Below are 13,220 nucleotides of genomic sequence, written 5' to 3'. Positions count from 1 at the left end.
CGCTTAGCGCATTTTCTCATATCCCCGTCTATCGCTGGTTTACATCGCCATGTTAACGGCGTATTAGCAACGCTTTGCTGACAGGCGATGCCAACACCAGCGATAGACGGCGATAAGCTGCATTAATGTTGGAATTCCAGCGATAATTATGTGGCGATAACGAACATCTTGATGATAGTCATGTGTGGACTTAACCATCCAATCCACCTCTCATTCACAGGAGGGTTGTCAGATTTGAAATAGGTGTTTGATTCTAGTGGGTCCGGGTCCGTGTTGATAATACGGAGAAGTTGTGATAGCGACTTTTTGAATGCAGTTTATGTTGGGAATGCCTACTATGATTATAATTAGCGATATTTATTGCTGCGTTTCAAGATATGCTGCTATCGCAGGTTAGAATGCGCTAATGCATGTTAGCCTGGCCTTTATCGCCCAAAAGTGTCGCTAAAGTCGCAATAACATGCTTGATAATATGCCCCCATACGTATAGAATCGTACGATTCAATATGTTGTCCTTTGACATTGTTTGAAGGATATTCTGTCTCGTCGATATTCAGGGCTCGAAATTCTCAGCCTATACCCTGAAGAGATTAGTACTTGTGTAGATGTCACAAGAGGATATGAACGCAGTGTCTGACTCACGGTACAGACACGTACCGTCGAAGTACGAATGGAAATCAAGACAAATATGACTTAGAGTCAACACAACCAAAGGCAATGACTAGGGGAAGGGAGATGAGAGAACACGAAAGAACAGCAGCATGTGTAATTGCTGTCATGGGGCGCTTCCTGCTGTGAACAGAACCGTTTTAACCTCAACCTTGTTCGAATTCCGCTCGGAAAACTCAAAGGCGAATAAATCAAGGTAATGCCGAGAGCTGTGTTGGACAGATGCCATGGTGGTTCAAAAAAGGCCATTGACAAGAGTTCTGGATGTTTGGGATTTAACAATATGTTCCTCAGTTTGACATTCACTTCTTCTGACTTTTCAAATATCGATTTCTCTTAAGGAAAAAAGAATATGATCTCACGTCAGGTCAGGCCATCTTTTTTTCTGGCAACTAAAAAAGGAAACCTTTACAGCGCTCCCGGGCCAACTTGGGGATATTGAAACTGATGTACTTAAGAAGAGGAGACTGACATACAATTTAGTGTATGCGAAAATAATTTTTTTCTATGCAAACTGTATAAAGTTTTCTTCATAACTTTGCAAACTTCGCATAAAACTGTGGTATGTCGAAAATGAAATTAACAAAAAACTAAATCGTGTTCACAGAGGTCTTCCCCAGCTATCTGAGTTTGTAGTCTTCGCGGATGAAAATAAAATTCTGCCCACTCCTCATACCAGTAGAGAGTGCTACATTCAACAGATTTCATTTTGAAGGAAGCAGTCTACATATGATTGAGTATTAATTAGTAACTGTTCACCTAATCTTGTCTTGGACCCGGATCACAGATCCTCCAAAAAGCAGAACATTTACCTTCATTTCTGAGAAAATTAGGAGTTGCAAAGAATCCATCAAGATAATTGCATGTCACATAGGTGGTCAGCCCTCGTCTATTTTACCGCTGTTCTGCTCTGTAGTCCCAACAGTATCGTTTTCACTAGCCTGGCTCACTTGACCTGTCCAGCTAGCCTGGTCGATGGGGAGGCTGTTGTTTCCGATTTTCAGTTGTGAACACGACCAGCTGGTGATTGCAAAAAAAAAGTGAGCCTCAATAATTTTGTCATGTAGTTCAGTGTTCGGAAACCTAAAGTATCGTTTAGTTCTGTGTGTTTATTTTAGCCCTGCTTTCAATTTTGATATTTGTGGGAAAAGCTGGTTTGAAGGGGATTTTTCAATGTGTTTCAGTTTGTCATTGGAAAAGGGTTTTAACCCCAATGTATTAAAAATACATCAGAAAAAACGTGTGCTTGGAGAATAATCTTAACCAGATTATCATGGCATGCCTATAACTGCAATGCTCTGCCTGTCCTTGGCTTTATATATACTAATAATATGCAATTTTGATTTCAACTTTCTAGTGTGAACTTGCTGCTCATAAAGTTACTAGCCACATTTAAAGTCATGTAATATTTTTCAGTACTTTCCTTTGATTTATTAAAAGGCTCACCCACTTGACTTTTTTATTAAAGCAAAATCAACGGTTCCTTAAATAATGTTCTGATGGGTTGAATATCCCTGGCACAATGGCCATGTCGCCCTTTGTTCTTTGTGTTTTTACTTTGGCGGACATTGCAAGTTTTTCTGTGCCTGACAGGTGCTGTGCATGCTTTGGAAGTTGTTTTGCTTAACCACGCAGTGCTAGTGAATGATAAGAGCTACATCCAAAGCAATTCTCCTTTTATTATTGGTGTTTACTATCCCTATGGCCACTCACGGCTAACCTATGATAGCAGCTGACTATTGCATGTTGCAATACTTTTTACTTGCAAATCAGAGGTGTCTACCAGCTCTCCCTGTGGAAATCTGAAAGCCAGCAGAGGCAAATGGCAAAAATAAAATGATAATTTAACAATTTTATTATCATTTTATTTTTCATCCTGTAGGCCGGTAGCCGAGGGATGGGCGGGGCCATCCATAGTGACACTACAGCTGCAGCACCAGGTAGAAGGGGAGCGGTGGGCACTGCTTAGTGCCCATGAGGGTTTGGCTGGCCCTCTGGGGTGTCATGCACACTTACCCTTTCTGCAACCCGAGCAGTGCAGTACAGCCGGGTGGAGAACCAACACAGGCTCCTAGGCACTGTCTGAACGCTGTAATAGAGCACACAGACTAATCCCAGCGCTTCTCTCATGCTGGGAATAGTATTCTATGTAGTATGGAAGTTTATGTAATATGTAATAGTATGGAATTGGCACATGGGAGCCTCCCCAGTATGCAGCAGTTCCTGGGCATCTGGGAAGTGAGTATCGGGAGCAAGGCGGCCGGCTGTCGGAGCACTTTGCAATACAAGTGACCACTACTGTGAAATACTGTATCATTCTAATAAGTACTTAGCTCCTTTTTATTTGACATGCTGCCAATGCTTAAGAGGCAGCTACAACTGCTTTATCCACTTCCCCAGTCTTTCTTTCCCACTGATCTGCTCTTGTTGTCCCCTTTCTGTAGAAATCTCTGAAAGTTTGTGTGTCTTGTTAAATTGGATTTGTTTGAATGGAGAATTAAGAATCCTTTTGTTCATCCTCCTTTGACCAAGCCAATTCCAAATGCATTGCCTGTGGCCCAAGTTTAGGCTAGTGTTTCCAGGGGGTCGAGGGCCAATTTGTGTTGGGGTTTGAAAGCGCTGTTTTTAAAAAAAATGGTATTGATACATTCTTTTAATATGTAACCACATTTACATTTCGCTCATGTGGGACAGTATTTTGAACCAAATGTCTCATGTTTCTACCCTGGTATATCACAACTCATATCTTCACACGAGTCATAGGGATTGTGGAAAATACTAGTGCCACCCAAAGAAGGAGTATAGCAAATTATTTCAAAAGAAGAGTGTTAAGGATGTAGTATGTAGCTGGTGGGGTATTTTGGAGAATATTGTCACATATATATTACTAAAGCATATTGTGGTACTGCACTGTCATACAGATAGCACATTTTCCATTGAAATGGCCACTAAATTTGCACAGGCATACCGTTTTCCTGAAAAAACTATATAATAGGTGGAATTCTGCAAAAAACATGTCTCTGATTTCTTTATTTCTGGTAACACACCATATTTTAATGATGTCAGAACCAGTGCTTACTTAGAAAAGGAGGTTGCGGGTAGGGGCCACTGTCACTTATTTTTGTGGACTGCCACTTATTTTCCACCTTAAGATATTTATGGAGCACAAGAGAAGGAGAACACACACATTGGAAAGACAAAGATGGCAAAACCATCATAAAGCGATAAAGCAGGAACCTTGAAGATAGATATTATTTATTTATTTAGTTCATTTGTATAGCGCAACAGCTACCCAACAAAGGGTTTCCCGGCGCTAATGATCCAGTGATTTGATTGATTCAGGTCTTTAGATGTTAAACAGCCAGGTTTTTAAGGCTTTCCTGAATTTCATGTAATTGATTTCATTCAAAGTGTCAACGGGAGAGTGTTCCAGAGTGAGGGTCCAAGACATGAAAATGATTTGCCGCCCATTCGTGTCAGCCTGATTTTTGGAATCACAAAGTGGTTAGCCGTGGCTGATCGAAGGGTTCGAGATGGGCGGTAGGGATGTACAAGATTTTGTAAATACTTGGGGGCATTGTTAGTAGAGATCTTATGCATAAAGCATAGGGATTTAAACTTAACCCGATTCTCAATTTTCAGCCAGTGCAGTTCCCGGATGTACTTGGAGGTTGGTGTGGAGATGGGAATTTTCCACAGTAGTCTCGTGGCTGCATTTTGCACTGTCTGTAATCGGCGGGTTGTAGCCTTATTGGCCCCCAAGTATAGCACGTTACCATAATCAAGTCTGGAAGTTATTAAGGCATTGATAACTGTTTTCTGAGTGTGTTTTGGCAGCATCCAGCACATTTTTTTTAACCACTTTAATATCGCAAAGCAGGTGGCTGAAGTCTTCACAGCTTGCTGATTAAGATTAAGCGACTCATCAATGATGACTCCTAGGTTGCGGGCCGATTTGGCTGGAACCGGAAGGGTACCCATAACATCTGGCCAATGTTGGGGTCCCCAAAGCTCTTTGTTCTTACCTAGGACAAGTAGCTCGGTCTTCTCACCGTTGAGCTTGAGAACATTTTTTCTCATCCACTCATCAATCTTACTTAATCCGAGTTTTAATGAAGAGGGGTTATCAGACTCCGAGGATGATAAAGAGAAGATGAGCTGAGAGTCATCAGCGTAGGAGAACATAAGTAAACCAGTCTCTTCTACCATTTTGGCCAGCGGGCTCATATAAATGTTAAAAAGCAGCGGGCTAAAAATAGAGCCCTGAGGTACTCCATGTTTAAAAGTCATAGTATCGGAGCAAGCGGATTGGGAGAAGACTTGGAATGTACGCTGTTCCAGCAGGGATTTAATCCAGTTACAGGCTGCGCCCCGGATGCCTATGGAATGGAGTGTTTGTGCAAGGGCAGAATGTGACACAGTGTCAAATGCTGCACTGAGGTCGAGCAGCAGCAAAGCTACAGTTTCTCCCCGGTCCAGCATTAGACGGATGTTTTCGGTAACGCCTAGCAAGGTCGTCTCCGTGGAGAAACCTGTGCGGAATCCTGATTGATGGAGGGGTAGTAAGTCATGAGTGGTTATGAAATCAGTGAGAGACCTATGAATGTGTTTTTCTAGTATTTTTGCAAAGGTGGGCAGCAGAGAAATAGGTCTGAAGTTGGATGGCAAATTGGGATCTGCTCCCATTTTTTTTAGCAACGGATGAATCATCGCGTGCTTCCACTCGTTCAGCACAGTTTCTTCCTGCAAGGATGTGTTAAGGAGATTGGTGATTATGTCCAAGGCCCCGTTGCTGAGTTTTTTTAGGACTGAACAAGGTAGTGGATCTTTGGGCGAGCCAGATTTAATACTATTTAATAGTTTGCGAACCATGTCGAGGTTAAGCTTCGGCCAGTTGTTAAGTGTAGCGGAAGATGCCTCGACAGGAGAAAACGGGCAAAAGGGAGGAACTGCTTCAGCCGAGGTGATGGAACCTAAGGAGTCGGCTTTGTAGCTAGGATCAGTAGGTGGAATAACGGGCAGGGTCAGATGAGTCTTGTCAAGGTCATTAGTGGCTTGGTCTATGCCCTGATGTATTTTGTCCACTTTGTCGACAAAGAAGGCCGCTAGGGAGTCGCATTGTGATTTATTGAGGTCTGGCGGAGATTGTATTGTGAGGGAACCAGCCAGTTCTCTCACAGTTTTGAAAAGTGTTTTGGATTGGCCTAGGGCTTCCGTTATTTTAGTGCAGGCATGTTCAGCTTTAGCTCTACCACATAGCTTCTGGTAGTTCGTGAGTTTAATTTTATAAGCTAGTTTGGCGTCTGGAGAGTAGGTCTTCCTCCATTGCCGTTCCACGTTTTTGCAGCTGCTTTTTTCCTGCTTTAAAGTCTCAGTGAACCAAGGGGCGGGAGGGCGGTGAGTATTTTGTTTTAATTTTGTTTTAGGCAAGGAGGAATTGATGGCTTTCGTGAGCCAATTTTGGACAGATGTCGAAAGATCTTGTACCGTTGACTTTGTACAGGGGAGATGGCCTTCTAGAAAGGAGTTAAGATTCTCCATATCAAGCTTTTTCCATTTCCTGACAAGTTGTGTAGGTACCGGTGCATTATCCTTATTGGAGAGTTTTACCAGAAGGGAAAATTTAATCAGAAAATGGTCTGACCAGGGCACGGGTAAAGCAGTGTGCATAGAGATGTCATTTAAGTTGGAAAAGATGGGATCCAACAAGTGACCGGCTCTATGTGTGGGGCCGGAATTCTTTAGGATCAGATTAAGGGACGCTAAATCCGTTATAAAATCATTGGCTCTTAAGCAATCCTTATTTTCCAAATGTAGGTTCGTATCACCCATAATGATGAAGCTAGCCATTTTCATAACTAGAGGGCCAATAAGTTCTAGCAGGTTTGGTAGCCATTTGGAGGCGGTTCCCGGCGGCCTATAAATAAGTGCTCCAGAGAAAGCGAAAGTTTGAAGATTGCTCCTTCGCAACCTTCACATGGGAGCTTGCTGAATTCACAATTATAGCTATTTTTGAAAATAATTGCTATCCCTCCACCTAATTTCCTTTCGCGGTCAAGTCTAACAATAGCATATGTATCAGGAAGTGCCATAGCTAAGTCTGGACCAGAGCTATCCTGAAGCCATGTTTCTGTTAAGAACACGGCGTCAGGAGCCTCATCCAATAGTAGATTAAAAATGTTGGTTTTATGCTTGGGTAGTGAACGACAGTTGATACTAAAAAATGAAAATGATTTTGAATTGGTTATTTCATTATTCTTAAGTTTTCTGACCTGCATAGCTCTTGTTTCTACAGGGTCAATGGAGAATTGGCAGCATTGGCAAATATCTTTCTCCCGACCTGGCTTTAACAGCCTGCACGAGGGATGTCTTGCAGGTCGTAGGGTCTGCAAATGTTCCGTTGTAAATTTAATGCGAGAAGAAACAGTTACATCAATTGATGCATTGATTGTTAAGGGTACCTCTAGGTGTTTACTATTGGATGATGGAGGAGGCGCCATAGCCCTGGGCACGTCCGAGGCGCGGATGGGCGCAGACGGGCTGACTCTGGCGTGACTCCGGCGCTGGCGAGGCGCGTCCACTGTTCGCGTCCGCTGACGCGGAGAGCGTCCGCATCCTTTTGTAGGGATAGCTAGAGCGCTGTCACAGCTGCCGCCTCCCACTCAAGATGGCTGCCGTTGGGAGTCTTCCCCTTCGACTTGGTACACAGCCCTAAGATCGTCTGGAACCGACAAAGTGCAGGGAAAAGGATTCGCGGGGGCGGGGTAGGTGCAAAGCAACAATTAAATGGTTTTTAAAGATATAAAGAGGCAGGGAGTGTGTGGTAGTGGATTAAAGAAGCATTAGGTGGATTTAAGACTACCAGCCTTGGTATTTGGTTCATCAATGTTTAATTGCCCTGCCAGCGGGCTTCTGAGCAGAGCTTTGGGCACCCTCACACTTTCTTTTACAAATTAAGCACTGGCCAGAATTCAACTGTAATAACTTATTAAAGTTGATTTCTGATGTAATTATGCCTGCTGCCAGAGCCAGCATCTGAGGGAAAAGGCAAGTTGGATCACAGGTCATAATGAAAGCAGATGTTTATAGAATAAAAAGAAAATGCAATTTTTCTTTTTCTGCTATGTTTTTCTGGCTGTAGAGTGACAACCTGAAAGGAGATATTTATGGCAAACTGTTTTTTTTGCACTCCCTTACCTAATTATAGAAAAGTTAGCATCTTTCTGCATGTTTCTACACATTCTAAGCTCCTGCATCTTTTTTTTAATACTGACTTCTATTAAGCTGATTCTAATATCATCTTGCAATAAATATCTCATAACTTTTTTGATGTGTTTAATTTTGCAGTAGAAATTCAATTTTATTCTTCATGTTTTCAAACATGCTCTCTCTTTTCTATGAAAAATCGTTGTACCAAGGATTAAAGTGGTTTGTGGGAAAGATGATGGCATGCCCATTTATTTAGAGTATTTGTAAAGCGCATCACTCATCCCCTTTGGGATATCACAGCACTACAGAGCCACCTATTGTTTGAACTAAAAAAAACTATAGAAGACAATCTCATATATGGAAGGGACATTTTACAAAAACAGGAATGTTTTCAATTTCTTTCTTTATCGAAGAAGGTTGTCAGTAAGGCGGAGATCCAGAGGTAGCAAGTTCCAGTGGGCTGCAGGAAAATGCGAGAATGAACATCTGCCTGTTCTGGCTTTCCTTATTTGCATAAGATTTTGGGACCAGTGTTATACAAGGCCTTATGAGCTCGGCATAAGAGTGTAAAACCAGCTGTTTCCTGCCCTGGTAGTCACTGTAAAGATGTCAAACAAGCAGACGCAGAGCCGAATCTGTCCGTGCTGCAAATTAGCTTGGCAGCGGCATTTTAAATTACCTGTAATCTCGTAAAGAGGTAATCTGCCATGCCCACAAATGGAGCATTGCCATAGTCCACTCCGCTAGTAATCAGAGCTTGCACTATGGTTTGTTGTCACGCAATTGATAGCCACTTATACAGGCTTCTCAACAACTTGAGGATTCCAAAGCATTTACCATAAGTGGCCTTGACATGTTCTTGCATACAAAGAGAGTCATCCACAATGATCCTGCAATTTTTAGAAGATTTCTTAGGGTTGGGCATATTCCTCAAATAATATGGCCACCAAGAGGCATCCTAAATTAAGTGGGCCCCATCGAATAGCAGGATCTGTTTTGTCTACATTTAGTTTCAAACAGTGATTAGTCATCCATCCTGCTACTTCGGTTAGGCACTCATGTAACTTACCTCTAGTTTCTTCTAGTTTCCCGCTCAGCGATATTATCAGTTTGATGTCATTGGTATAAGTGCAGACATCTAAACCCCATTTCCTTACAACCTTTGCTAATGGAGCCACATAAATGTTAATAAGGGTAGGACCTTATGAGGAGCCTAGTGGAACTCTGCATATATATTTGTGGGAATGGGATCTAAAGGTGAAAAGCTGAACTGTATACGATCCCGCCTTTAAGAAAGAGTCAAACCATTAAACAGCTGTTGAATGTATGCCCATATCATAACGTTTGTTGATAAGCATGCTATGAGAGACACTGTCAAAAGCCGTGGAAAGGTCAAGTAGGATCACAGTAGCAGCCTTGCCCTTATCAACTACTAACCTGATGCCATCCAATACAGCCAGCAATGTAGAACCAGTTTTAATCTTGGTTTGAAACCCAGTAAGTGAGGGGTTTAGTAAATTGTTGTTTTCTAAAAAATTAGACAGCTGCCATGTATTATAGGAAATAAAGTACCCCCTGCTGTACTTGATAAGGATATTGAAAGTCACCTTGGGGTTCTATGACCTTATAAAGGAAAATGCCACGGAACTTGGTGACTTGCAATACCCTCATAATGTACAGCAGTGGGTACTTTGTCTCGTATACAGCGCACCTATGATTGATACATGTGTAGAATCAGGTTTCAGTGAATATTTATCATTTGAGCATCACCATGTATAGAGTCTTGATTTATTTTGATCCTTTTAAGAACTTTGTTTCTATCACATTTGAGATTTACAAAAAGTGCATCATTTGTGCTGTCCTAACTGCAGATATATTCTGAAATATTCGTACAGTTCATTTACAGGTATTTACATTTTGTTATGTGTTACTAAAAACATGATATTATACAGCTTTTCCTTTTACAAACCTTCTACCCCAGCAAGATATTTACATAGTTCACTGTGCAAGAAGTAAACATCAATCTCCATTTCAAAAGAATAAGCAGCAATGTGTCAGAAGATATAGCCTGCCATTTAAACTCTGTCTTTGAAGCACAGCAAATGTGGCAGGATTAAAAACGTTTAATCGCATCTTTATTGCTATTTCAGCTTTTGAACTCTGCATTTTGGAGGGTTCTACAGCAACCCTTGCACCACTTCTTCCAGCACCTATGAGTGATTATGGTGAGACAGAACAGTGTCAATTCAAAGTCAGCATTTGATCTTACAGTGTGGCTGTGGTGTAGCCAGGGTGCAAGGAAGGGAATCGGCTGCCCAGCTGCTATTTGAATTGTACAATGCAGCAATAATTAGGGTTGAGTAGGCCCATCAATTCCCTGGCACCCAGTGCCGCTACACCTGCTGAACCAGTAGAAGCCATGCCCCTGCCTGATGTCCATCGTTTTTTCATAGAGTCTGACTGTGGCACACCTGTGGAGATTGCAGACAGACTACATAAAATCATATGGTAGAGAAAAACCTCACCCTGCCTGGTCATCGGTGAGCATAAAAAAATCTGTCTTCATCCCATTTTGTATTCTTCAACACTTATGGTCTGTTCTTGACACAAAGATGATATGTAAATTCCCAACAGATGATGTATTTGTTTCTGATGCATTTGAAATGCTTCATCTAAATTCCCTAGACTGCTTAGATATTGGCTGTAATCGAGGCCAGACTGAATGCTGTCCCTTCTATGGTAGCAGTGGAGCGGACAATGTCATCAGAAGGAGCCTAACATATCTCTTTCTGCTGTCACCAATAATTCCGACATGGCCTGCAACTGTGGAGTTCAGATGGTTTCCTTGGACTGACTGATTAGTGACAGGTGACTGACTAGTACGAGGCAGTAATATTCATGAATAACACTGGATAGACTTTAAGTTCATGCTGAGTGCTTTTTATATGGCAGTTTTCGAAAGCCCCGCGTACATTAGATTAGCTCACTTCAAGATTATTGCTGGTAGTATGTGGTAATCAGCTGAATTATCCTTTCGGCAGCTATTCTGGACTGGGCCAAGCGAGCCTTCCAGAATGTCTCCTGGTGCATTGTGCTGGCACCGGGATGCATGTCGCGGTGCCAGCGTGCATAGCATGTGCTTCTCTATGCAGAGCTGCAGTTCCATGGGAATAGGAGGGCTCTTTCTTCCAGTGTGCATTAACTGCACAATGTTCACCTCTTGAACAGTCACTAATTATTTCTGTCCTGGTTTGGAGCAGTTGCAGGTCAAATGGGCCCAGCTGGACCCTCACACCTGCCCACCAGGTTCATCTTCTTTAACAGGGGAAACAAAGATACACTCAGTGCGTCTTTTCACAAGTTTCCAAAACACACTTAGATTTGAGTGTATTTTTCGATTTCTCAATCTCTGTATCTATTATTAGACATAGTTCTATGCGTGCTCAATAGAAATATCAAGTATATTTGTCTGTCATTAAACCAAAACATTTCTTATTTGTAATGTCATTACACTGACAAAATAAGTGAGTATTCGTACCGGACGAAACAAAACCCATTTTATCAACGTTAGACTAACCAAAGATTGGGTTCAAACCTGCCAATATTCAACTGTTGCAGGTAGCATGTAGCTGAAAATAGCTGGCACATTACTCAGTGGATTGTAGCTTTTGACCAGGCGGTTCGACACAAATCTCTGCAATGAAAGCTTCAACTCATTGGTACGATGTTGCCAGTTTTGAGGGTCCGAGTTTGTAAAGAAATAACTCAAAGGTTAAGAGCTTGGACTCTGATCCTCCTCCCTCCATGTATTTGCCCATTTTTACTCTTGCCTCGCACCTCCAAACTGTTGGTGTGCAGAATCATTTGATTGCATTTCTAACACTGCTTACAATTTCTATTCTGATAGATGCTGCAAACAAACATCAAGTACACACGGTCAAATATTTTTCGTATAGATGTCCTTTGAAGTTTCTTGCTACTCATATATTCATTGACACTGACTATCTCCTCCATTTATTTTAACTTTGCTATTTCCCAAAAGTAAACCTACAAAGCACATTAGAATTCAAAGTATTGTTTTGAAACAAGGTAGGAGAGAGTTGTGAGACCTCGCCATAGAACCCTTCTCTGCACAGATTCCATTTCCCATCACCGTCACAGCCCAGCCCAGGTGATATTTATCCCTTACACATGAAGCATGTGCGGTGCCACGTTCTCGCTTCTAAGTCAAAGCAAATCAGCCCACCCTTGTTGGCTTGTAGATGTCCTTAAGGGTGGCTTAGCAGAATGCTTTAAGGACAAATGGCCGTGGTGCTAGTATGATTTTGTGTTTTGTGAGATTTTGCTGCATGTTGTTTATTTCTTTTCTGTTTTTACTTCACGTGTTAATAATTACCAACTTAAATATTTTTGCAGGTTTTACAAATATTTGGTTCCCTTTTGGAAAGGCCGATCATCAACTCGCTATTTTACCCAAATTATGCAGTTCTGCTGTCAATGTTTGAAAAGGAAATTGACTGCTGCAAGAAAATATTTCATAGCCAAAAAGAAAAGGTTAGTGTGCATTCTGAACCTTCCACCAGTGACCAATATTATGGCGAACATTGTTCATTTGTTCCTAGAAAAGGTGAAGACATTCTATACACTTGTTTAGACTTTGTTGGTTCCTCTAAGATAATCATGCTTACTCCTCTGCATAATTAAAATCTGTCATTTTTTCTAATAACTATTCCATATAGGTCTAACGTAATTAAAATGACCGTACTTCTAGTTTACCACAAAAGCTGACAATAGACACAACATAAACATACTCACTACAATTTTAAATCTGTACAAGATGATTGCCCAAAGAAGCTTTGTCTGTAAATTGTTTCAGCACAATTCTGTAATACCCCTCCAACATGTTCTCTTGCAGGAATCTCTTTTTCATGGCTTGGCACATCCTAAGTATAAAAATGTATGAGAAACTGGATAGGTTTAATTCAGAATGAAAGATACATAACCCATACAAGGCTACTGTACAAAAACAACACAGCTCACCAACTCACTCTCAAACCCATCTCCATCACACAGATACAACAAAATGCCTTTTTAACCTGCTGGATGAGGATTACGATATAGTAAAACAACATGATGGCTACCTTCATACAGTTCGTACCAACAGAAATAATAAACATGCTACAAGTTCAAAGAGTACTACTCACTCCACTAGCAAACAAAGTAACACCACCACCAAAACACAATCTCTAGACTGCCTACTAGTAAATGCTTGATCACTCTCCTGACTCCTGAGGCGGAAGTCGGGAGTACTGTTATTTAAAAAATGTACTTGTGTGTTTTGT

The 13,220-nt window shown here is 41.5% G+C and overlaps 1 protein-coding gene across 1 annotated transcript in view; it reads left to right on the top strand.

Moving 5' to 3' along the window:
• Positions 1–13,220, top strand: part of LOC147731162 (dynein axonemal heavy chain 11-like) — a 962,811-nt gene that overhangs the window by 342,433 nt on the left and 607,158 nt on the right. The window contains exon 8 of the mRNA XM_086954157.1: positions 12,295–12,432. Within this exon, the coding sequence (XP_086810283.1) occupies positions 12,295–12,432 (138 nt within the window). The remainder of the gene's footprint in view (positions 1–12,294; positions 12,433–13,220) is intronic.

Source organism: Lissotriton vulgaris, chromosome 2_1, assembly GCF_964263255.1.
Source record: "Lissotriton vulgaris chromosome 2_1, aLisVul1.2, whole genome shotgun sequence".
In the NCBI taxonomy this organism is placed as follows: Eukaryota; Metazoa; Chordata; class Amphibia; order Caudata; family Salamandridae; genus Lissotriton; species Lissotriton vulgaris.
The sequence above is the reverse complement of the archived record's forward strand: the minus strand, read 5'-3'. Positions and strand labels throughout refer to the sequence as shown.